The sequence below is a fragment of the Triturus cristatus genome, chromosome 9 (assembly GCF_964204655.1).
Source record: "Triturus cristatus chromosome 9, aTriCri1.1, whole genome shotgun sequence".
Classification (NCBI taxonomy): Eukaryota; Metazoa; Chordata; class Amphibia; order Caudata; family Salamandridae; genus Triturus; species Triturus cristatus.
Genome location: NC_140592.1, coordinates 731,635,831 through 731,662,729, shown reverse-complemented (window position 1 = coordinate 731,662,729; position 26,899 = coordinate 731,635,831). Strand labels below are relative to the sequence as shown.

The 26,899-nt window shown below is 46.2% G+C and overlaps 1 protein-coding gene across 5 annotated transcripts in view; it reads left to right on the top strand.

Annotated features, from left to right (window-relative positions):
- TAF6L (TATA-box binding protein associated factor 6 like) overlaps nt 1–26,899 on the top strand; it is a 140,675-nt gene that overhangs the window by 54,706 nt on the left and 59,070 nt on the right. For 4 of the 5 annotated variants that reach the window (XM_085625948.1, XM_085625949.1, XM_085625950.1 and 1 more), the window contains 2 exons: nt 4,571–4,732; nt 25,313–25,399. In XM_085625948.1, coding sequence (XP_085482074.1) covers nt 4,586–4,732; nt 25,313–25,399 — 234 coding nt within the window. In that variant the 5' untranslated portion in view covers nt 4,571–4,585. Of the gene's footprint in view, nt 1–4,570; nt 4,733–11,512; nt 11,670–25,312; nt 25,400–26,899 lie in introns of those variants that run through there. The other variant, XM_085625952.1, reaches the window with a different exon arrangement.

Genomic DNA, 26,899 nt, shown 5'->3' with positions numbered 1-26,899 from the left:
GGAGTCCGGTATTCTGGACAATGTAGTCCCCAGTCCGCCAGCACCACACAGGCAGAGTTCACCGGGCAGGTTTCCAGGCGCGTCCCGCGCTGCGTTGGTCTCCCGCGCTTATGAGCGCGTCAGCAGGTGATTCTCCTCCCTCCTGGGAGTCCGGTATTCTGGACAATGTAGTCCCCAGTCCGCCAGCACCACACAGGCAGAGTTCACCGGGCAGGTTTCCAGGAGAGATGCAATGGATTTGTGGGGAAATCGGGGTACATAGCGAGGGGAGGAGGGGGTGGAAAAGCGGAGAGGAGGAGGGAATAAGCAGAACATAAGGAAAGTTAAGTAAGGGAGAAGGCTGGAGGAGAGGTGAACTAAAGAGGGGGGTGGCAGGTAGGGATAGGGGGGAGGAGATGAGAATGGAGTACCGGGACGGTGCAGATTGGACGGGGAGCGTGTTAGCTAGAGGTAAGGCTGAAGTGATGAGGGGGGGCATACTGTGAGGGGGGAAGAATGGGAGGGGAGGGCACAGGGGAGGGGGAGGGAAGAGGGTCGACCTGTGCCTCCCAAAGGTGCAGCCTATTGGAGAGTGGGGGGGGGGGGTCAGGGGAGGAGATAGGGAGTAATTGGTGGAGCTAGATGAAGAGTCAAGGGATAACCCGGTCGCAGGGGAGGGGAGTAGGGAAGGGAAGAGGTGGTCAAAGAGAGAGAGACAGGTGTCTTTGGCTTGGATCATGACAGTACCGTTGTTATAGAGTGAAATAGTGAGGGAGCCGTTGAAACGCGCAGAGGGGGTAATTTTTAGCTGTTTCCCATGAGGGATAGATGAGGAGGAGGTGATGTTAAGGGAATTGTAAAAGCTGGTGGACCAAGAGGGGATGTCGTGAGTGGAAAAAAAATGAAATCGTTTTTGAGCCTCCCATAACGACCATTGTAAAATTGATTAACAAAAAGGGAATCAGGGAAACATTCAATGGTGTTATGCTTGAGAACGTTTTGCTGAAGCTTTAGTCAGGTTAGAAGGGTAAATGATTTTGTAGCAATTAATTCCAGACTTAACTCGAGTGGTGGCCATGTTGGGAAACTGAGGAGGAGGAGGGTGGTGGGGATAAGAGAAGGGTGTTACTAGGAAAGCGGTTGTGAGGAGAAGTACAAGGACAAGAAGGGGGCATATAATCCAGACGTCGGGTGAAGAGATCTGAGCTAATGTGCAGTCAGGAAAGTGAGGCGATTAGTTACAGGTTGTTACTTCAGAACAGGACTGATTCAACAAGATAGGACTGAAGATGGATTGGTGTAAGAGGAAAATCACTGTACTTAGCATCAGCCTGTGACATAAACCACATTATGCACAGCATCACATTAGGCGCCAAATGCATTGTACGCCCATAATCTCAACAGTCTAATAATAGACACTAACCTCCTAAGTATCTCCAACATTAGGGGCATAAAGCACAGGGTGGAACATAATCTCACTAGCATAAACCAAAGTATGCAAGACAACCTCATAATCATTAAAAAAAAAAACTATTTAGAGGTAGCCAGAACAGGGTCCGTAAATCAAACTACATGAAATACATATACACATTAGGGCCTGGCGCCCTACAAACCTCCCAGTCCCCCTGGCCAACTGGCCATCTCAAAGGGGCTCAAATGCCCTGTGTCCAGAATGTCGGGGCTGCTGCCAATGCAGCGAAAGTTCAGGGTGCGTACTTGCTCAAATCTAAACGTTGCAGCTGGCACTAAGTGCTGCGCAGCTGTGAAGAAATGGGGCAAGGAGTATATCTCACTCCTAGCTCAGACAGAACTGCCCCCAAATACCCTAGGAGTCTAGAGGAGGACAACTTTTGTCAGTTCACCCGTTGGGAGAGGATTGATCTGCCCTTATTGTCCCTTCAGGGCCCCGGGCTTGTGGTTGCTCCTTCCCTACTGCACATTAATTACCTTGCACGCCACCTCTGGCATTCACGGAGGTATTGATGCTTGTATATGACCCCGCTGCCGCCAATTTGAAGTCAGGCAGGCCGCTTGGGGGATTTCTTACTGATTCAGGTGCCGCTGGGGAGCCCCGGTCCTGTTGTCCCCTATGCCCCAGGTACCAATGGTCGCTGTGGCGTCTCAATGTGTGTCAAAACATAGTATGCTGGGCCCCCGCACTTGTCGCCTCTTCCCCCTCTTCGCGCAGCTCCCGTGTTTGTGTCCCCCTTCCTGTGACTGCAGCAGATGCCTTGTTTTGCCCCTCAACATGCGCTTCCGTTTAAATTCACAGACACTTGGGTGGGCTGTGCGTGGGGCTCCTTATTTACTTGCTTCTCAGCCCACCCCTTTATTTGTTTACCGCTTTCTCATGCTAGGACCGTCGGTGTGCCCAACCATCCTCTCTCTCAGTGACCCCTGTTTTTTCAGCTTTCCTGGCGAAAATGGAAGCGATGTTTACGTCCTCTGACGAGCTTCTAGAGTTTTGGTTTCATTTTTGTTACGCCCTCCGCTATCGCAGCCAATGCATGGGGGATGTGGCGAGTCCAGGGAAACAAAGTTTCGACCGTGAAATGCCCCACGGGAACAATGTCCATCCAGTGTCCCACACAGTGCGTCGCGTTCATTCATCACCTTAGATACACCTAGATATGGCGGCCGGAACCCCCTAAAAGAGCACTCAGTCCGCACAGCCCATCTGCGGCCGAGTCACAGCTTCTCGCATATCATCCCAGGGCTTACTCAACAGGACACTTCATACTGAGAGACCGGAACCATCTTAGGATCATCCTTCAGTAAAAAGCAGCTTGGCATTGTCGCTCGAAAGCGAGATTGGCCATGCATTGAAGCGCTCCTCACTTGAAGCAGGCACTGCCACAATAACTATTGTATTCACTTTAGAACTGCAGCGCTGGGCACCACCGGCAAAATAAGACACTCTTCGTCGTCATGAGACCGCCATTTTAAGGACAGGCACTTTACATAATAAAGTCACCAGGTATTTGGAAACGGTCCCTCCATGAAGTGCTTCACATGGAACACTCGCGCTGCACCAACCATGATTGCCCAAGCGCTCAGCCTTCCCAGCACTTCACATCCGCAGTCGGAACTCCGATCCTCTCATAACATTCACCACCGCCATTTTAGGGTCAGGCCTCGTGCAGAAAAAACACTGCAAAATTTTATAGCTCGGCTGTACTGGTATAAATACCTTGACGGAAGGTGTGTCCGGTCAAATCCTTTAGAATCGGTTGTTGGAAATAACAATCCGGGTCTCAATTAGGTCCGTAAAGTCGAAGCTCGCGATCTGCCATTTTGTTACTTAGCCGATCCACACTTGGCTAAATATAATGTAATAAGGATAATGTAATTTCGGCTCTAAGGAGCTCCGCAGCTCCGGACAGCCTTCGGCCTTCTAGTTAGATGTGATATGAGGCCATGCCTCGATGGGCGGACACGGTCGCTGGCCCCCGGCACAGAAGGACTCACCATGGGATTGGCACCGCTCCTTGCGTACCCGGGCTGCTCCCACCGCTCCCGTCCTTACCATGGTCTGTGTAGTTAGCGGCGGGGAAGGTGCCTCTCCGTGCTGCTGGGTCCATGGGCTACAAGCGCCGTGCCTCCACCTTTTTATGACAGCAGTCCACTGCAGCATTTCAAAAGCATGCTTTCATTTTTCCGGGTCCCTTGCGTTGGGATGTTCTCCAGAACAGGCCCAGATGGGTATCAGACATCTGAGGTTTTGCATATAATATGAATAATATGACATTAATGGAATGAGGCAACAAAATATGGATTAATAGTGTTTGGATGCATCAAAGAAATAAAAATATAGAACTAATATAAGCACACATTAGGAATAGAACAACATGGAAGAATATTATATAACTGTAACGAGAACATGGATCCATTATTACAGTTTTTGTAGCCCTTTGATAAATGTTCATATTATATTTCAATGAAAATTAGAGAAACACAGTTGATATACCAGGACCTCCTTCCAGTTGACAAAAGCTTGGCACAACTTCTTGCTTCCAAAGATTTATTTTGAGACTTTGCGCTCCTACTCCAGTTTCCAGCAGAATTCGCCCCTTTCAGGGAGTTTATAATGAATGTTTTACCCACACCCAGGATATGCATTTATGTCCACAGGACGAAACGCGTTGGCTACGCAGTTTTTTAAAGAAGAAATTGAATAAAGAATCTTGAAATCAGACCTGCTGCTTGGACTAATATTGTTTGAAATACATGATGTTCATGTGGTGTGCTGGATCATAGTGTTTTGCATAATGCTACGGTATGACAGTCTGCAAGGTGCAATTAATGGAGCAGTCTGAGTTTGTATTTAAACTTGGTCTCGTTCAAAATAACACCACCTAGTTAGAATATAAAAATAGACAAATCAGTATTGCAATAAATTTATATCTTAACAATACAGGTCAGTTCATGTGGAGTAAATGAGCAATGTAAAATTCAAAAATGTAATATAAAAAAAAAATCATAAACAAGGAACAGAACCGATCAACAAACACGAGCGCTACAGTAAACGTTATCTGTGTTTGTCAAGTAAAGTATGAAAATAAGCACTTTTGGTTTTCTCCTCTGGCCTCAGGGTGGTACAGGTGCCATGTCGGAGCGGGAGGAACGGCGCTTCGTGGAGCTCCCGCGAGAGTCGGTGAAGCTCATGGCCGAGAGTGTGGGCGTGGACCTGACGGATGACATCGCGGCCATGCTTGCGGAGGACGTCTGTTACCGCTTACGAGAGGTCACTCAGGTAGGCATCCCTGCCTTCAGCAATGTGCGGACCGCTTTCCCTTCCTATTGGCGAGAAATTATAGGTATAAATGAACAAATATCCTCGTCGTTCTAATTCGGCCTTTTATTTTGAAAAACTGCAATGTAAATAAATATGCAAAATTACCAAATTAATAAAAAAACAAATCGGAAAGAGAACCAGAGTAGCTTCATGTTGGAACCATAGCTGCATTACATTTCCTGCCGTGTTTGTTGTTTGGAGTATAGATATAGCCCACCTTCTTTATGCTGAATTCGTATGAAACGGCATGGTAGTACACTCTATAAAACCCTAAAATTCTCTATAGGAAGAACAAGTAAACAACATTGGAGCCTGATTCACAAAGGTAACTTACACCTTTGAGTAACGTTACACTTTGGGGTACGTTACCACTTTCGTTATTCTCAAACTCTGAGTGTAAAATTACTACAGCAAGCATTGGTGAAGCCAATAGCCCTCGCCTATACTAGAGCTATTGGCTTTGGCAATGTGTTTTTTGTCATGTTGTATACCAGTCTGCCGTTCAGCATGGCTTAAAGATAGTGGTGTGGAGTGGCCTAGAGTGGAGTGGGGATGAGTAAAGTGTCACAGACTGGGGTTTAGTACAGTATCGTAGAGTGGAGTAGGGGGGAGTAGAGTGTTGTAGAGTTGAGTAGACGGGACTAAAGTTAAGTGTCAGAGAGTGCAGTGTCATAGAGTGGGGTGGATTAGATTGGGGTAGAGTGGGTTGGATTGAGTGGGGTGAATTGAAGTGGGTGGACTGGATGGGATTGTTTTGGTGTAGGGTGGATTGACATAGGATGAAGTGAGGTGGATTGGAGTGGGGTGGATTATATTGGATTGGGGTGGGTTGTATTGGATTGGATTGGGGTGGATTGGATTAGATTAGGGTGATTTGGAGTGGGGTGAATTAGACTGAACTCAAAGGGGGTGGACTGGACTGAACTCAAAGGGGTGGATTGGTGTGGGTGGACTGAACTGGGTTGTGCTGGACTGGACTCGGGTAGAGTGGGGTCGATTGAGCTAGATTGGGGTGGATTGAACTGCAGTGGAGTGGGGTGGATTAGGTTGGAGTGGATTGAAGTGGGGTGGCATGGAAATGGCTGACCTGGGGTTGGTAACTTGGATTGGATTGAAGTGGGGCGGATTGTTTTGAATTGGAGTGGGGCGGATTGTTTTGTATTGGAGTGGGGCGGATTGTTTTGAATTGGAGTGGGGCGGATTGTTTTGAATTGGAGTGGGGCGGATTGTTTTGAATTGGAGTGGGGCGGATTGTTTTGAATTGGAGTGGGGCGGATTGTTTTGAATTGGAGTGGGGCGGATTGTTTTGAATTGGAGTGGGACGGATTGTTTTGTAATGGAGTGGGACGGATTGTTTTGTAATGGAGTGGGACGGATTGTTTTGTAATGGAGTGGGACGGATTGTTTTGTAATGGAGTGGGACGGATTGTTTTGTAATGGAGTGGGACGGATTGTTTTGTAATGGAGTGGGACGGATTGTTTTGTAATGGAGTGGGACGGATTGTTTTGTAATGGAGTGGGACGGATTGTTTTGTATTGGAGTGTGACGGATTGTTTTGTATTGGAGTGTGACGGATTGTTTTGTATTGGAGTGTGACGGATTGTTTTGTATTGGAGTGGGACGGATTGTTTTGTATTGGAGTGGGGCGGATTGTTTTGTATTGGAGTGGGGCGGATTGTTTTGTATTGGAGTGGGGCGGATTGTTTTGTATTGGAGTGGGACGGATTGTTTTGTATTGGAGTGGGGTGGATTGTTTTGGATTGGAGTGGGGCAGATGGGATTGGGACGGATTAGGGATTGAGTGGGATGGATTAGGGATTGAGTGGGGTGGAGTGGATTGGATGGGGTGGGGCAGATTGGATTGGATTAGTGTGGGTGGATTGGAGTGAGGGGAATTGGGATGGAGTGGGTGGATTGGGGTGAGGTGGATTGGATTGGAGTGGGGTGCATCGCAGTTGGTCAGAGTGGAGCAAATTTGAGTGGGTCAAATTGTTTTGGATTGGATTAGGGTAAGTTAGAGTGGGGCAGACTATTTTGGCTTGGAGTGGGACAGATTGGAGTTGAATGAATTGGAGTGGGACAGATTGAAGTTAGATAGATTGGAGTGGGTGCAGATTGTTTTGGATTTGAGTGGGGCAGATTGTTTTGGATTTGAGTGGGTGCAGATTGTTTTGGATTTGAGTGGGTGCAGATTGTTTTGGATTTGAGTGGGGGAGCAGATTGTTTTGGATTTGAGTGGGGGCATATTCTTTTGGATTTGAGTGGGGGCAGATAAGAGTTGAATAGATAAAAGTGGATCAGATTAGAGTTGGATGGATTGGAGTGGGGCAGATTTGATTGGGGCAGATTGTTTGGGATTTTTAGGGGGGCTGATTGTAGTGGGGCAGATTGTTTTGGATTAGAGTGGTAAAGATTGTTTTGAATTGGAGTGGGGCCGATTGGAGTGGGGCAGATTGTTTTGGATTGGAGTGGGGCAGATTGTTTTAGATTGGAGTGGGGCAAATTGTTTTGGATTGATGTGGGGCAGATTGAAGTGGGGGAGATTGCTAGGATTGAAGTGGTGTGAATTGGGTTGAGGTGGCTTACAATGGAGTAGATTGGATTGGGGTTGATTGAGTTGGACTGGATTGGTGTGGGGTGGATTGGGATAGAGTGGGGCAGATTGGGATGGAGTGGGGTGGATTGGGTTGGAGTGGGGCAGATCTTTTTTAGATTGGAGTGAGGCAGATTGTTTTGGATTGCAGTCGGACAGATTGTTTTGGATTGGAGTGGGAGCAGATTGGAGTTGGGCAGATTGGAGTTGGATGGTTTTGGAATGGATCAGATTGTAGTGGATGGATTGGAGCAGATTGTTTTGGATTGGAGTGCGGTAGATTAGAGCGGGCAGATTGTTTTGGATTGGAGCGGGGCAGATTGTTTTGGATTGGATTAGGGTAAATTAGAGTGGGGCAGACTGTTTTGGCTTGGAGTGGGACAGATTGGAGTTGAATGAATTGGAGTGGGACAGATTGAAGTTAGATAGATTGGAGTGGGTGCAGATTGTTTTGGATTTGAGTGGGGCAGATTGTTTTGGATTTGAGTGGGCGCAGAGTGTTTTGGATTTGAGTGGGGGAGCAGATTGTTTTGGATTTGAGTGGGGGCATATTCTTTTGGATTTGAGTGGGGGCAGATAAGAGTTGGATAGATAAAAGTGGATCAGATTAGAGTTGGATGGATTGGTTTGGGCAGATTTGATTGGGGCAGATTGTTTTGGATTTTTAGGGGGGCTGATTGTAGTGGGGCAGATTGTTTTGGATTAGAGTGGTAAAGATTGTTTTGAATTGGAGTGGGGCCGATTGGAGTGGGGCAGATTGTTTTGGATTGGAGCGGGGCAGATTGTTTTGGATTGATGTGGGGCAGATTGAAGTGGGGGAGATTGCTAGGATCGGAGTGGTGTGAATTGGGTTGAGGTGGCTTACAATGGAGTAGATTGGATTGGGGTTGATTGAGTTGGACTGGATTGGTGTGGGGTGGACTGGATTGGTGTGGGGTGGACTGGATTGGTGTGGGGTGGATTGGGATAGAGTGGGGCAGATTGGGATGGAGTGGGGTGGATTGGGTTGGAGTGGTGCAGATCTTTTTTAGATTGGAGTGAGGCAGATTGTTTTGGATTGCAGTCGGACAGATTGTTTTGGATTGGTGTGGAGCACATTGTTTTGGATTGGTGTGGGGTAGATTGGAGTACTGAAGATTGGAGTGGGTCTGTTTGTTTTGGATTCGAATGGGGCAGATTGGAGTGAGGCAGATTGTTTTGAATTGGTGTGGGGAAGATTGGAGTGGGAGAGATTGTTTTGGATTGGGATAGAGTGGGGTGGATTGGTGTGGGCTAGATTGGATTGGGGTGGATTGGGATGTAGTGGGGCGGGGTGTATTGGAGTGAGGCTGATTGTTTCGGATTGGAGTGGGGCAGATTGTTTTGGATTGGGGTGAGGCGGATTGGAGTTGGTCAAAATTGAGCTGATTTGAGTGGTGGCATTGTTTTTGATTAGAGTGGGGCAGATTGCAGTGGGCACATTGTTATGGATTGGAGTAGGATACATTAGAGTGGGGCAGACTAGTTTGTATTGGAGTGGGGCAGATTAGAGTTAGATGGATTGGAGTTGGATGGATTTTCAGTGGGGGTAGATTGTTTTGGATTTGAGTGGGGACAGATGGTTTTGGACTGGAGTGGGAGCAGATTGGAGTTGGACAGATTGGAGTTGGATGGATTTGGAATGGATCAGATTGTAGTGGATTGATTGGAGCAGATTGTTTTGGATTGGAGTGGGGTAGATTGGAGCGGGCAGATTGTTTTGGATTGGAGCGGGGCAGATTGTTTTGGATTGGAGCGGGGCAGATTGTTTTGGATTGGAGCGGGGCAGATTGTTTTGGATTGGAGCAGAGCAGATTGCTTTGGACTGCAGCGTGCGGATTGTTTTGGATTGGAGTGGGGGGGGTTATTTTGGACTGGAGTAGTGCGGATTGTTTTGAATTTAAGTGGGGCAGACTGTTTTGGATTGGAGTGGGACAGATTGGAGTTGGGGCAGACTGTTTTGAAGTGGGGCAGACTGTTTTGGAGTGGAGTGGGGCAGACTGTTTTGAAGTGGGGCAGACTGTTTTGGAGTGGAGTGGGGCAGACTGTTTTGGAATGAAGTGGGGAATATTGGAGTGGTGTGGACTGGGAGGATTGGAGTGTGGTGGATTGGAGTTTATTGGATCGCGGTGAGTGGTTTGGATTGGAGTGGGTGGATTTGATTGAGTGGGGCGGATTGGTGTGAGGTGAGGTGGGGTGGATTGATGTGGATTGGAGTGGGGCGGATCGGGATGTACGGCACGATTATGTGTTAAAGCATTTCAGAAATTACACATTAGAAACAAACAATGTTGATTTGCAATCAAATAATCATCTCTTTTAAGAACATCGCCTATGAGCAAAAACAAAAGAATCAAGAATGCCGGTAATGAGGCACACGAGTGAATCAGTTTTTTTTAATATCTAGTTTTCAAACGATTGTACTTCTTGGGTGCACGCGAGGTATCTCCCTCTGACTTGCAAGGAGTAAATCCAGAAATGTATGTAGCACTGAGTAAAGGTACTTAGTGTCCCTCTGTTGCAATTCGTGAATGGTCGAAGAGACCTTCAAAATATTAAATGAATTCCACAAATAACTTCGTATTATTTTGAATTCCAAAAATAATCTTGTTTATTGATCAATGTAATTCATCATAATGATACTTCTCATATGTGAATATTCTCTTCAATTCAACGTGCATCTTAAATGTCATGTTGCATGTATTATCCCTTAGATGATCCCAATGCATTTCGAGTCGAAAGACTCTTCATCAGGGGATAGTTGTCCTATAAATGAATGAATTATAATCAATTTTAAGACATAGGACCTTCGGGTGAGAACAGCTTGTGAAAAGTGCAAAGCTTCAAAATGATGTGTATAACAAATCATCACACACATAAAAGTGGAATCAGAACTATATAGCGAGAGCAACTAATGGTCAACACACTTCATGAACATAAAAAGTGACGAGGACCGTGCGGTTAAAAGTGTGTGAGGTTCAAGAAAAGATGGAAATGAAAAATAAAGAAAGCGGTGCGTGCCAATAAACTAAGGTGAGGAAGTGAGCTTGGAACAAAAAACGGGATAGGTGGGAAAACATCGTGAGATTGTGCGACGGTTAATTAAACCCGGAGTGGTGAAAAGTACCGGGAAATGTGAGCTCTTGGGCGGTTTTTAAATAATTATTACCTTGGGGATGACCATGCGGAAAAACACGGTAAAACAGTAGTTGAGGCTCAACACTGTGCAACGTCTAAAATGAAGATGAAAGTGAATATTAGAATCTGTGCTACGTAAAAAGTGTACAGCTAAAAAACCGAGGCGCACAAAAAAGCGCATACCTGTATACATGAGCCGTAGCTTCGAGGTGAACGGTCAGCGGAGTGGTGAAGTTCGGTGACTAAACGCCAATGTTTAAGCGCGTCAAGGGTGGGTAGACAGAAAAAATGGACTACTCTATAAAGAGTATAGGTGAGCGCCATGTTGGAAAAGAACGCAAGTAAAAAAAACGTACATGCCGGTAGTGCGAAACGAAGTCAGCACCATGATATATATATATAAAAACGAACTAGGAAGAATCCGGGTCACAAAAGTGGTGCGAAAGTAAAAGTGATAACATAGATGAAATCGCGTGTACCAGAAAAAGGAGGGTGAAGTGTACATTGAGTTTGAATAAAACCAAACAGTGAAAGCGACATACTAAGAATAGTAATGTAGATATGTAGATCACAAAAAACAGCTATATTCTAAACGGTCATTAAGACCTTTTGGCTGGCAAGAGTCCAGTTTTTTTTATCCAAATTAGTTCTTTTTGTAGAAGTCTTTTTTGTTGTCTACTCCTTCCATCATATTAACGACTTCTAGTACCAGAAATCTCAGTTGGCTGATGTTGTGCCTTTCACTATTGAAATGTACCGCAATAGGTGATTTTTCAGATTTGGTTCTAAAACTACTCTTGTGTTCTGTTAATCTCACCTTGATTTTACGTTCGGTTGTTCCCACATATGATAGTCCGCAGGGACCAAAAACAAAAGAAAACATGAGTGCAATGTGAGTAAAGAAAAAAAAGGTAACTAAAGAAATAAATCTTTGCAGTTTTGTTTGTCCTGCTGGGCACATTTTTGCCAGTCACACGCCTTCTGTTTGCCGGATACTAAAAGTTGAACAGAACAAAATAGTACCTCACTCACGTCGGGAACAGAAGACGGGCTAGTCCCTGCTCCACAGAGAGGAACTGAAATATTAGGCTTGCCGTGACAAATTACGAGGCTGTAAAGAAGAGTGCCATGCAAGCCAACAAATGGTAAGTGATGAGTGGGCACTCCAAGCCCTTTTCTGTATACAACAGTGTCTCGCAAGTGAGACATATGCGCTAGTGCATGCTATTGCAGGCTGGACTCAAAAAATGTAGGTTAAGTGTCTCCACGCCTTGAGTATTGCAATTTGCTTACCCTTTTGTGGGTGGGTGTCGTCCCTCCCTTAACCCCTCTATGATGATCTTTAAATCTTTTTTACTCCTTTCTAATCTTATACCCTTTTTATAGTAAATCCTCCTCTTCTTTAGATCACTCCTGTTTCCCTCTGACATTTACTACTAAACCCTATAGTTAAGTGTGCAGAGATACTGCAGTTGGGGCTGAGAACTCCCTCATACATAAGTATAGGTAATGTGGAGAAGTAAATATCTGCATGTAGTTTGTGAATTGCAATTTGTAGTACGTTTTGTAGTATTACAAAACGTACTAGAAAATGCAGTTAGAGAATCAGGGCGTCTGTCAATTGTCAAAGATCTATTGCGGACAAAACCAATAGGTAAAGTGGGCTTTGGGCCACCCACTTCCTTACCCATATGTTAGCTTCCTTCTCACTCTTATTTGCTTGTTCCCTATTCAGTATGAATGTTTTGGTATTTTTGAAGCACATACCTAACTGGTAGCAACAGAGGAACTCCTCCTGTAACAGGGTCTCGTAGTTCCTATCTGAACGAGTTGCTCCCGTTGGTGAGGTAGGATGTGAACCACTGTAGGATTCTACCAGTGAAGCCAAGGCAAGTTTTCAGGGCGTGGTTTAATGCTAGACGGCTGTTGAGAGGTGAAGCAGGACAAGGAGATAAGTGTTTGTTTTTGTTTCAATACTAAAGTGTGGTTGGAACCCTGATTAATGACTTTCCTTCCTCTTTTTTAGTTGGTCCCATTCCTGGACCATAGCTTTTTTACCGTCCTTTTGTTCTGTGGCTTGTATCTTTCTTGTTCCTTTTTAGGTCTCGGGACCATCCGGTCTGCCGAAGGCAGAACCGGAAGTCCGGAGATTTAATGTTTTGGAGAAGAGGGGCTTGAACCCGCCCCTCTTCTCTCTTCTTCTCCATTGGCTGGCCTCTTGAATGCTGGCCAGCCATTGGAGAAGAGGATCGTCTCTCCGATCAGGCCCCGTCCTTTTCGGATTCGGGGCGTGTTTTTTTCTACTTTTCTGATTATCTCCTCCAGCCCTCCAGCCAATGGCAAGAGGAGAGAAAAGAAAAACACGCCCCCCAATCCGAAAATGACGCGCTGTTTCTCCGAGCTACCTTTGCACCACGGGTCACCCACTCTTGCCCTCACTCACCATCAGGGTGTCCTCGATGAACAGCGGGAACTTCTCCTCGCTGTCCCTGCAGACTGCGACCAGGCGCGCCATCTCTCCTGCTTATTTCTGCTGCTCATCCGTTGGCAAGGAGGGGGCGGGGCCGCACTCTTGGGGAGGGTTGTATCGCACACACGTCCTCTCCGTCTCCTTTTTGCTCGCGCTCCCTGCTGCTGCACGACTTTGGTAACTGCTTACTGCCCCAAACTCAACTAGTGCTTTCCAGTTGTCCGTCTGCTTCGGCCTATCACCAGATGTCTAGCCAGCTCCAACCTCCGCTGCGCGGATCTTCACTTTGAACTCCAGCGGTTGCAGCCTCTATGGCGTACTACACAGCCTCATCTCAGGGCCACCGCTGCAGAGTCCTGGCTTTGCAGCACCTCTGGCTTCCCAACTCGTGACACCTCACACGGGTGTGTCCGAAAATCTATGCTGCGCCGCCCCTGTGCAGCCCAGGCCGCCCGGTGGATGCTGCTGATTCGGGCGTCTCGCAGATTGTCTGCACCGCTACAGGACCAAGCTCTGGGCCCGGCAGCCCGCCTCCCGGCATCACAGCCTTTGCCGTCGCAGGGTGTGCCCCCCCCCCCCCCCCCCCCGAAGTCAGGTGAACAGTGCAACTGTTTCCGTCCTTTAATGCCACGCGCTCGCTCCTCATATCTAAGCGACTTTTCCTCTTCAGTATATTTCTATTCACTGTTCTCGAACCTTCGTTCCTGAAAGTCCATCGCAAGGTTCATGTTTTTCGGTGTTCTACACCATGCCCTCTCCCGCTGTCTTGGTGCGGGTGGAGGCCCCACTTTAAACCTCGTGCCTCGCCCAGAAGTCTCCCCACTCTAATACAATGTCCCTATTGTCCCTTTTATTTAAAAAGAAAAAAAAGAGAACAAGTCGTGCAATCCGTATCTACAAAGAAAACATTCCCACTGCCTCCTCCATTAGTGTATTCAAGATCATGAACATCTGCTCACAATGTTGCAGACGGGTTTGATTCAGCATATATTTAATGTTTTATTTATGATATTCCGGCTTACATTACATCAACGCTGTCTTTTAGCTGTACATGCTCATGCTATCAAAACCTTTGAATTTTTTCTGGTCAGTTTGTTTTTCCCTTTCCGCAGCTGCTACCCATTATTTTAATTAAATGTATATGTTCATTGTTTTTGTAAGAAGGCACAGTGTCACGAACACAAACATAAAATATCGTTCCTATCCAACCTTCTATTCTCATTAGTACTAGCCAACACAAATGTTAGTTTCCCGCATGCTACTACTGTGAAGGGGGTGTGAACACAGAGAAGCGGCGGCTATACCGTATATTGACAATGGAATCTTAATAAAAACGTACCAATTAAAACAATAGCAGCAGCATGAGAAGGAGAGGGAAGCAACCAGACATTACCCAACTCTACTATCCTAGTGGACCTTTACACTATCCGACTTCACTCTGCAGTCCCATTCACTCTGCGCCATTCACTCTGCAGACACCATTTATTAAGCACTCTGGAGTGACCACTCACTCTGCAGTCACGAATTGATCTGCAGTTGCCATTTACTCTGCAGTCACACTTCACTCCTCAGTCATCCATCAGCATTCTCTCTGTAGTCACCAATTACTAATAGTCACCATGCACTTTCCACTCATGATTTACTCAACAGGCAACATCACTGCGTTTTTACCATTAATCCTGTAGACTCAATTCACTCTACAGTTACCATTCACCCTCCTGCAACCATTCACCACCCAGTGAGTCACCATTCTATCACTAGACATCATTCACTCCACAGTCACTATTTTCTCTCCAGTCACATTCACTCTACAGTCACCATTCACCATCATACAACCATTCACCATCCAGTGAGTCACCATTCTCTCTCTAGACACCATTCACTCCACAGTCACCGTTCTTTCTTCAGTCACCATTCACTCTACAGTCACCATTCACCATCATACAACCATTCACCATCCAGTGAGTCACCATTCTCTCTCTAGACACCATTCACTCCACAATCACCGTTCTTTCTTCAGTCACCATTCACTCTACAGTCACCTTTCACCCTCATGCAACCATTCACCATCCAGTGAGTCACCATTCTCTCTCTAGACACCATTCACTCCACAATCACCGTTCTTTCTTCAGTCACCATTCACTCTACAGTCACCTTTCACCCTCATGCAACCACGCACCATTCAGTCACCATTCTCTTCAGTCATCATACACTCCACCGTCACCATTCTCTTTCTAGTCACCATTCTCTCTACAGAGACCATTCACTCTGCAGTTGCCATTTGTTTTCCATTCTCCGTTTTAAAGAACGGTAGATGTTTCAGCACCCAGGCTAATGTGCTGCATAGCTAAATACAGATAAGGTCCCAAAGGCGAGACCGATTGCATTGCAGTGACGTCACTGCGAGCAGGGCGGGGCCGAGGCTTCGTTGTTTGCTCCGGGCTTTATCTCAGTTTCGGCCCAGTCGATGCGAGAGTTTTGGCTTCTGTTTCTATTTTATTTCACTTTTACGTGGTTTTAGGAAAAGCGAGGAATCATGGATGGCTCTCAGGCTGAAATTGTGGCGTTGCTGGTGTTAGTACTTTGTTCCTGTAAGTACGAGTATGACATTATTTAACTCTGTTTGTACTTCCGCGGTTTTCACTCACTGGTGCGCTCGGTCTCTGACCCTGGGAACATATTTTAATTTCTCTAATTAGGTTTGTGGGCTTTTTTATTTTTTATTTGATCAGAAAATGCTTTAGTTTATCGACTGAGTTTGATGTGCCTCTTATTATACATAATGCAGTAATTTATGGTACAGAGTGGGAGTTCTGGTTCAATCCGCCTTACTATGTTTTTCTGGGTCATACATATGCCCAGATGACATACGAACAGTTCAAGGTAAAAAAAAGAAGCACCGTAATGTTTTTTTTATTTTACACCGCTGCATAGGCCACAACCCAGGCAGTCTGTATCTATTTGAGCCACCAGGGTACTCTGGTGCCCATGCCTCTATTCCAGTTGATAGGGCAAAGCATTTTCTGTTTTTCATGTTCCTTGGATTAAGCGGCACATGGCCATTGGTGGGTAGACCAGATCTACACTGGAGATGACTGGGTTAGTGTGGATTGGTCTTTGATCCCTGTCTGATTTCAGTAGGTGAATGTAAAGAGTAAATCAGAGTACCAGTGAGGAGTAAGTCGTGCGCCTCATCCATTGCTTCATCAGACTTCTACATTGGAGATTTTCCATGGATTCCATCACTCCTGCCCTCAGTGAGTAAACCTGTGGCAGTGTGCAGCCAGCACTATTGCGGAAGTGAGTTTTGCGTCTGCCCGTGTTGTCTTTTAGCTGCTTTCTTCTTTGGTTCTGTTTTGCAGAAGGTGGGCATTGGAGGGTCATCCACTTCAGTCTCCTGATTCAACTATGTATTCCAGAGTGATTAAGCTATTGACATTGTAAATAACAATGCCGTTTCTTTAAATGTTTTAAAAACAAAAATAATGTCATGAGCAATGCCAATAGCTCTAACTTTAACAATGCCGAGACCATTGCATTGTAAATGCTTGTTTCTTTGATCTTTTAGCATTCCACAGGGGTGCATAGGATTTCTCACATTCTCCAACGAATAGCCCCCTACATCAATCACCTCGTGCTCTCCCTGTTGCTCTCTACTCCTCCACCATCATCAAGCTTATCTGTTTGTTCCCTCCAATCCTGTTCAGCTTCGTTCATTTTATTCTTGATAAGTCTTTTTAAATATTTTTCTTTTTCTTTTTTTTTTTTCCTTTAAGAACTTCCACCCACCACATCTATTGCTTCCCCCACCCTGTTATTCTGGCCACATAACAAGGTTTACATTTGTTTTAGGTCTCGTCTACGTAGCGCGCATGCGCTGCATAGGAGGGCCTTTAGCCATCGCTCTACTCATTTTCAAGCACACACTCGTGCTTGTGGCGGCACCCACCTTGCGGGGAGCGAGCAGGGGTGCGCCACAAGCACGAGCGCAGTGCTTGAAAATGAGCAGACTGCGCGTGCCACTACCGGGCTCACCTCCTGCGCCCCCTCTCTCTCACGCACATTCCTTGTTTTGTCATCTTGCCGATGACTCATCTCCTCGATTTCCCGATTTAACTTTATTACTGACAGCACTTTTTAATCAATTACCTTTGGGGAAATTAAAAGTGAAAGCCCTTAATTTTTCAAACAGTCAAAATAGTTGAAATGCTTTTCATTTGTATGTGTCTTTTTAAATAGCATCTGATATTTTACTCATACCGGTGGAAGTTTTGTTGAAGCAAATGTCCTGTATCACCATGCTGTATGAATCCTAACGGCAAATTTGCCAGCTATTTGAACACCACGTCCACCACCAAATCCACCACCACCACGTCCACCACCACCACGCCCACCACCACCACGTCCACCACGCCCACCACCACCACCACGTCATCCACCACCACGTCGTCATCCACCACCACGTCATCCACCACCACGTCATCCACCACCACGTCATCCACCACCACGTCATCCACCACCACGTCATCCACCACCACGTCATCCACCACCACGTTCACCACCACCATGTCCACCACCACGTCCACCACTGCCACGTCCACCACTGCCACGTCCACCACCACATCCACCACCACCACTACCATGTCCACCACCAGGTCCACCACCACCACGTCCACCACTGCCATGTTCACCACCACGTCCACCACCACGTCCACCACCACGTCCACCACCACGTCCACCACCACGTCCACCACCACGTCCACCACCACCACGTCCATCACCACCACCACGTCCATCACCACCACCACCACGTCCATCACCACCACCACCACGTCCATCACCACCACCACCACGTCCACCACCACCACCACCACGTCCACCACCACGTCCACCACCACCACGTCCACCACCACCACGTCCACCACGTCCATCACCACCACGTCCACCACCACCACGTCCACCACCACCATGTCGACGTCCACCACCACATCCACGTCCACCACCACATCCACGTCCACCACCACCACGTCCATCACCACCACCACGTCCATCACCACCACCACGTCCATCACCATCACCACGTCCATCACCATGTCCACCACCATCACCAGGTCCACCACCACCACGTCCACCACCACCACGTCCACCACCACCACGTCCACCACCACCACGTCCACCACCACCACGTCCACCACCACCACGTCCACCACCACCATGTCCACCACCACCACGTCCCCCACCACCATGTCCCACACCACCTCCACGACATCCTCCACCACGTCCCACACCACCTCCATGACATCCACCACCACGTCCACCACTTCTACCACCACCACGTCCACCACCACCACGTCCACCACCACATCCACCACGTCCACCACCACCACGTCCACCACCACATCCACCACGTCCACCACCACCACATCCACCACGTCCACCACCACCACCACGTCCACCACCACCACGTCCACCACCACCAGGTCCTCCACCACCAGGTCCACCACGTCCACCACTACCACGTCATCCACCACCACGTCCACCACCACCACGTCCACCACCACCACGTCCACCACCACCATGTCCACCAACACCATGGCCACCAACACCATGGCCACCAACACCACGTCCACCACCACCACGTCCACCACCACCACGTCCACCACATCCAGCACCACGTCCTCCACCACCACGTCCTCCACCACCACGTCCACCACCACCACGTCCACCACCACCACGTCCACCACCACATCCACCATGTCCACCACCACCACGTCCCCACCACATCCACCACCACGTTTACCACCACCACCAGCATGTCCACCACCACAACGTCCACCACATCCACCACCACCATATCCACCTCCACGTACACCACCACCACCATGTCCACCACCACCACCATGTCCACCACCACCACCACGTCCACCACCACGTCCACCACCACCACCATGTCCACCACCAATATGCCCTCCACCACCACGTCCACCACCCCCACCACATCCACCACCAACAAGGCCACCACCATATCCACCACCACCAAGTCCACGTCCACCACCACGTCCACGTCCAACACCACATCCACCACCACGTCCACCACCACTTCCACCACCACCCGTGACAGGTAAAGTGTCACTGGAGGGCAGGGGTAATAGGAGTGTCAACCCCGGCTGTACATGGGACATTTAAGGATACATTGGGTGCGAGAAGACGGGAATAGGGGCTAGAAGTATTACACCAGACCCAAGATACATTTTGAAGAGGCGCAATGTCACAGGGGCTCCTGTAAAAGCACTCAACGCATCTCTACCTCACAGTGGCATACCTGCACGAGCCACTCACTCAAAACAAGCATTGGCATAGCCAATAGGTCTCGCCTTTGGGACCTTATAAGTGTTTAGCCATGCAACACCTGATGTTGTTGCACCAAGGATATTGTGCTGGATAACTAAACACTTATAAGGTCCCAAAGGCGAGACCTATTGCCTATGCCAATGCTTGTTATCTTTTCTACCCTCTCCACCATTGCTTTCCCGCTACTCCCCTTTATATATTTCTTATTAAAAATACTGAATCCCCCCTACCTCTTTTTTTTTTTAGGGCCTGGCAGATGCAATTTGCTGGTATGCTCCTTTTTTTTTTTTTTTTTTTTTTAATTCACCACTGCCATCTGGGTATAACCTATTCAGACCTCGAAAAATCATAAAAATGTTACTAGACCCGCACGTCTAGTGACGTAAATAATCTACTTGACCTATTTCTAATGCTCTTGACCCATAAACTGCTTTCACACGATGTGATCGTGGGTAAAAGATTTAATTTGTTGAGCCGCCATTTTCTTCATTATATCACGAGAGCACCTTCAAATGTGCAAATTTAGCATGTCTGCTGTTAAAAAAACTCTTATGTTTGATTTAATAGACTAAACCTTCTTTTCAAATATAATACAATTCTAGCCACATACAGGATACACCTGACCACTGACTTGCCTCCTAGATCATTAACAGCATTTTCATCAGGGCAGGAATGTTTCTCAAATCATGTTTAAAAACTTTTAATAAATCATAACTAAAGCATAAAGTGGTAGCACACTGTCATTTGTAATCAGCAAATTTTACATTGAAATGACCACACACTTTTCCACTGACATGCAGCTTTATTGATAGAACTTTATAGTATTCAAACAATAGTGTTTTGAAAAAGAGTTTCTGCAAATGTGTGTCACTTGCACAATACCAAGTAAAGTGTTCTGGTTTTTTTTGCTCCTATTTAACTCTGTTTGTATTACACTTCTCAATTACAAAAACATGTGTCTTTGTAATTCTGACATATTTTGAAATATTTGTAATATTATTTTACAGGCTATTCATTTAAATGTTATGCGTTAGAGGTTTTTGTCAAGTGAGCTCTTTGAAGATGTTAGTTATTTTTCTCTAACTAGTAAGAGAGAACAATAAACATAATTTTCCATGCAGCAATTAGTTAACCGCTTGCGTGCTCATGACGAGCTGGGCTCGTCATAACGGCTGCAGCCCGTACCCCGCGCGATTGATTCCCGCCTGTGTGGGAGAATCAATCAGTGGGCAGGGTCGTGACGAGCTCAGCTCGTCATGAGCACAGCTCCATTGTGCCTCATGACGAGCTGGGCTCGTCACGAGCACTGCGGCGCCGCGCCGAGTCCCCCCCCCCCCGCCCCCCCCCCCCCCCGTGCCGTGGGGGAATTACCCCCGCGGCGAAGGGGTTAAAAGACAAACTGACATTTTACCTCTTTCCTTGAATGGACAGCAAATGTGTCAAGATAAAAACAGGATCATTCACTTTCTGAGTGAACAGAACACCTGTTCCTTTCCAGCCTGAGCTTCCTCGCCAGATGGGACTAGTAGGTGCTAAAAATAGTTCGACCTGATAAAATGTTTCTTGCAATTGCGAGAGAGCAAGTGGATTTTTCGAGTCCTGCTATTAAAAAAAATATAGCTGCCTACCTGCTTTTTGCATGTACATGTGTGGTGACGCATGTTCATGTGGACATCACACTACACAGCTCTAACGTGACGCATATGTAAGCCTGTGTGGTGACACATACGGGCGTAGACATCACTGCGATTTCCCCCCCCCCCCCCCGCTCCCCTTAGCATTTGCAAAAAAAAGGATTTTCTCTTTTTGCTGATGCTAAACAGTAGATGATTCTAAAGGTTCCAAAATGAGGACAAACTCTCCCAGCTGATGAAGACTGGAGCCAGGCCAGACTTCAAATACAATATGAGGAATGGCAGCCATGCATGGGGGTCCACTTCCGGTTGTTCTATCGTCTTCTTCTCAGTATGAGTGCACAGAACCTCCATGGGAACGCGTAATACAGCTATGGGCTGCGAGTCAAGTTGCCACACTCCTCCTCTCTGGATCTGTCAAATCACCCCCGCCACTGCCTCAGTCGAAGTAGCACAAGATGGCCATGGGATCTGTGTGGGGTAGGGGATCGGATTCAGGATCATGCCCCTAGCTTTGAATTTCTAATATTCTTTGGTATGGTCAATCGATGAACTGCATTCATTTTTGTCTAGATTTGCAGGGCATTGAAGGAAAGCTAGATCAGTTGTGTTTATGAAGTCACCTAGTGTTTGCACATATGGGTTGAAGAGGTTGTGGTGAGTATTCATGTTTTGGGAGATCCAAACATCGTAGTTATTGAACGTGAGGAGTCACTTTTTTGATAGATTGGCAGTGGTGATCCATGTTTGATTTCTTCCACTATAATACCATTCCCCAAATACGTTCATTGTGTTTTACTTCTGCTCTTGTGTGCCCGATGTTGTCAGACCATTTTTATTTGCTACACCTATGCACTCAATTATTAACATTACACGCTACTGCTGTGTTCTGCACATTTCTGAGTGTGAGTCTTTCTTCGTGCCTGTCGTTTGGTTGCTGTCTAGCTCCTGTTTTGTTTTGTTCAAGGTGTGCTGTGTGACCACTATTTTGACATACCCTTTTTTTTCGAAAGGGGGAGTCATTGTATCCCAAATGCCATGCTGTCATGCTGCATTATCTTTCTTGTGTACACAGTGAAGCAGAGATGTATTGTTCATATGTTGTTTAATGTATTTGTGTTCTCCTGATGCTATTGAATGTTTAATAGTGTTGTTTGATGAGGTGGGCTGATCGATTGACTCATGATATGTGCTGTAGTTTGTGAAAGCAAAATGCGAATGACACTTGTACAGACCAATTAACGCAGAGAGCAGACCGTAAGCCCAGTTATGTATGTATTATTTGTGATTTTTTTTTTTTGGAAAGCATAAGGCTGTTTAGACAGCTAAAGCAGTCTCCTGGCTAGACCTAATAGTGAAGGGTTCTACAGGAGGTAAAATGTTAATTTTCCTCCTGACACCTCAAGCATGGAGGGGACAAATGTCTTCCCATTTTCCAGCGTTAAAACCCTGAATTGTATAAAACTGTATTGGGTGGAAACGGCAACTTCCCTGGGGAACATGAAAGTCACCCCTCCAATCTTCTTCTGAAATGTCCCCGACTGTAACTCCTATGCCTTGTGCAGAATTAAAAACAAAAAAAAAGAAAAATAGTGACCTGTGACATATAGACTTGGGACATCTTTTTGGCCCAAAGTGCCTACCATGCTTTGTATATCTCCCAGAGTGTTGAAGTCTGCAAAGTAAAAGTCCTCCAAAGCACTCCGAGAAGGGGCAATGGTATGGCATAAATGGAGGTTTCAGAAAAACTGGGGTCTAATAAAATGTAAATATTATTGTAGCTAAATAAAAGATGGAAGCTCGGATTGTGAAAGAACATCCATTAACTGAGAACCCTAAAGGGAGGTCACTTGTGCTAGCCAATTCCCGACCGACATAAGAGTCTGTTGAGTTAATTTGCCATCCGACTTAACTCTTTATCCCTATTTTATTTTTTAGGTCGAGTCTAGTGCAGCACACATGCGCTGCTCTAGGAGATGACCTTTTGGAATCGGTCTGCACTTTTTAGAAACTCGTGCATGCCACGGCATCCACCTTGCGGGAGCGAGCAGCAGGGGCCATCTGTTTGTAATTAGCGTGGCCTCGCGGCCGCGCTTGTTTACATTTGCCTTGCCTGTCCTAAATGCTTCCAAGATTTTCCTGCATTTTAAGTTACAGGCTCCTGAGAGCAGCGGCGCGCAGGGGCATCTGTTGGTAATTAGCGTGGCCTTGCTTATCCTCCGTAGGTGTCTTTTCATTCACTCCTTCTGCGTGCTCTTAGTTTCGCCTCCTCGACTCCGCCATCCCCACCTCACACGTACAAACATACGTAAACGCTACATTTTTCTTCTCCCTAGTTGTGTCAATATTTTCAACAGCTATGTACCTCCTGAACACTCTTTACCATTGAATCCTAAGCACAATTGGCACATGTACGATTTTCAATCTGTGCCCCTTTGCAGAGACAACACTAATTGAATGGGCATGTAGTCCAAACATCTTTATGAGCCACTGACGAGAAGTATGAGAAACCCGCACAGCCTTTAGCTTCAACTCCAAATCTGTCAATCATACCCCATCAGGAGCAGCTACCCCTACCTGGAGCACGCCCAAGCGCCTAAGGGCACTCAGTTCACAGTAGGCGCTTCACAAGAGCCACATGAGGCCAGAAAAAAGAACTGCAGGAAGATCTGAGAAAAGAAAATGCTCTTGTCTAGTTATTGTCGGTGCTGAGCACTGGCAGGACACGGCCCACTTTAAGCCCAGGGCCATATCTTCCTATTCTGGGAAGAAGCGATGTATATATCATGTACAGGGTTTAACCCCCCATGAACACTCTGCTTTGAGCTGTTTCATGAAATATATACTGCAGGAAGACAAACGCCACTCACATTACCTCTCTACCAGAGACCTGAAAAATCACAATTTGGACAAGCAAGTTTTCTCTCTCTGAGTGAGGTACGCAGAATTCGTTGACATCCATCACTACTGACTGATCCTAAAAGGGCGCAGGTCTTCCGAGATTGTTTTAAAATGGGGGGTGGGGGGGGGGGGAGGGATAGAAAAAAGAACCACAGAAAGATCTGAGAAAAGAAAATGTTCTTGGGAAATAGGGACACATACACCATGCAGCAAGAAGTAATCCCTGTGTAATCTAGCTAGGAATGCATGTGTGCTGAATTATATTCAGAAGAAATTCTGCACACATTGTCGAGAAAGAGTCACTGTTTCAGAAAAGAATATAAATACAGAGCCCAATCTGGTCCTGTTTTAATGTCCGAGTCTAGTTATTGTCGGTGCTGAGCACTGGCAGGAAATGCCCCACTTTAAGCCCAGAGCCATATCTTCCTATTCTGGGAAGAAGCGATGTATATATCATGTACGGGGTTTAACCACTGTGAACACTCTACTGTCAGCCGTTTCATGAAATGTATACTGAGTGAGGTACGCAGATTGAGATTGTTTTAAAATTCGGGGGGGGGGGGGGGAGTAGTTGGTCTTCAACTGACGAAGACACATTAAAACAAGCACTGGCATAGCCAATAGGTCTCGCTTTTGGGACCTTATAGTATTTAGTTATGCAGCACAATATCCTTGGTGCAACAACATCAACTGTTGCATGGCTAAACACTTATAAGGTCCCAAAGGCGAGACCTATTGGCTATGCCAATGCTTGTTAAGTCATTCTTGTGTGTTTAAACCAGGGCTTCTGGTTACAGTAATTAAAAGCCAATAGCACCTATTTTTGGGGAAAAAATCATATTGTCCTATGATGTGTAGTAAAATTAAAAAGGGTTTCTACACCTATTCTAAGTACACCTGTCTGCTAGAAAACCCATGTATTTATACTATTAAAATGATAAGAATGGTTCTTTCATTTTTAAATGTAAGGAACGGTATTGCATACATGAAGCCTTCATGTTTAGGCAACAGCTGCTTTTGTTTTTTTTCTTCTTGTTATTTTTGAGGCTTGCTTGCAATAAAAACTAAATAAATCAGTAGATAACCATCACACCAGCTTGCCAAAGCCAGACCTTGTGGCTTTACCAGTGTTTTGTTATGGTTCTGTGTGGAATGAGGTTAGCCCTGTGAATCAGTGCTCCCCCATGTAACATATTGCAGGGGTTTACTGTTGCCTGGGAATAGTCATCTAATAGCAGTAAGAGGTCTGGAAGATCAGAGCGGAGCAGGATGGTTGTCCCTGGTACATATCTCTAGAAATGTATTTTCGATATTGTACATGTGCCCTAATAATATTGAAGTGACCTGACTCCAGTCTACAACTCTGTGTGCGATATACAGAATTCAATGTGCACTGTGACTAACTCTATATATTTTGTTTTTGCTGCAACAGAACAGCTCTCAGTTTGTAAAACACGCTAAAAGACGAAAACTGACTGTAGAAGATTTCAACAGAGCCCTTCATTGGAGCAGCGTGGAGGTAATAGACGAATTGAGAGTGGATGGGAGTGGCAAAGTGGCAATCTTGAACTCTGACCCACCACTGTGGGTCGGTGAGCAGATTGAAAGCATGTGTGCTATCTGCCTGGGGGTGGGTGGGGTGAGGGTAGAGCCATGGCCTGGGAGGTCAGTGACACTGGGAGAGTTTGTAAGTGCTACACGTTGGTAACATTGAATTGTTTGGTTGGTTGGATGGGGCAGAGCAGAGGTTCAAAACCTGCTGTCTTTGTGGCTGTTTGAGATAGCATCTGTGCACGAGAGCCTGGGATCTCTGTGGCTTATTGACTGGTGTGAGGACCTGCCACATTCAGTGTTTACTGGTCAGGATCCAGTCTGCCTCTGTCATTTAACAGTAGTGACCCAGGGCCTTCAGCACTATTGTACTTCGACTGGATAACCAAGGTACCTTCTCTTTGACACAGGTCTGTCTAGGGCTAATGAAGTCTAGCAGCCAAAGGTTACTCTAGGAGCCGGTAGGGGTTAGATACTTGGATATACCATGACACAGATCATCACACCATAATCACAATGGCCAGCCATTGTCAGATCATCAAGGAAGATTACAATTTTTATTTACAGACAAGGAAAGAGCTGTTGGAAATATTTTGCATAAAGAAAACCAGAAGGAGCCAACTGAAGATACAACCCCTACTGCCTTTACAATATTTATGTATTTGACACTAGATGTGCTTTAACATAGGCCGGCTAGACTGATCCATCTTTCTGTTCACTTTGAGGGACTTCAGTACTTGTGGGAGGTTTTCATTCAGTGTTTCCAAATAGTCTTTGAAATTCCAGTCAATGGAAAAGGACATGATATAGTGGCCTTGCTATGTAATGTGTCTCCCTCTGTTTTAATGACTGTGACTGCAAGGCTTTATAATTCAGTGAGCGGAAGGACCAGCTGCTGTATTTCTAGTCAACTAACATATTAAAAATCCTTACACTAAAACCACCACCAAATGAGAGCTGTACAACCCATTTATATTCGGTGGGTTCTTTCAGTCTCCTGCCCAAGTTGTGGTTACCAAGATTCTCGTTACTAGACTCCAATAACTAAATATTTGAGAAGGTCTTCAAATCATTTAAAGTACCAAATAGTCTGTTTTTTGTTTTTGCAAAGAGAGCAGGTGTGATGGTGCATCAGCAGACCATAAAATCCATGGCGGGGGTGGGGGCACCTGTCTCTAGGAGCCCCTATCTTATAAACTACAGACCTTTTCAACATTTTCTGGTGGGATGTTAGTCACCCTGGGTCCCCAAGGCTTCACCAATTCCCATTAGGAACTGGACTTTCTAGTTGGGGACCAATCACAACTAAATCTATTTATAGCTTTGCAACTATATGGACTACAGAGATGTTCCCCAATATTCTGGAATCAAATCAAACTGGTCTGTCCAACAGACCCAGACCCCTTACTGGGGTTGTGAAGGTAAAAAACCTCTCAATGCTCCATAAGACCAAAGCTGGTGGATGCAA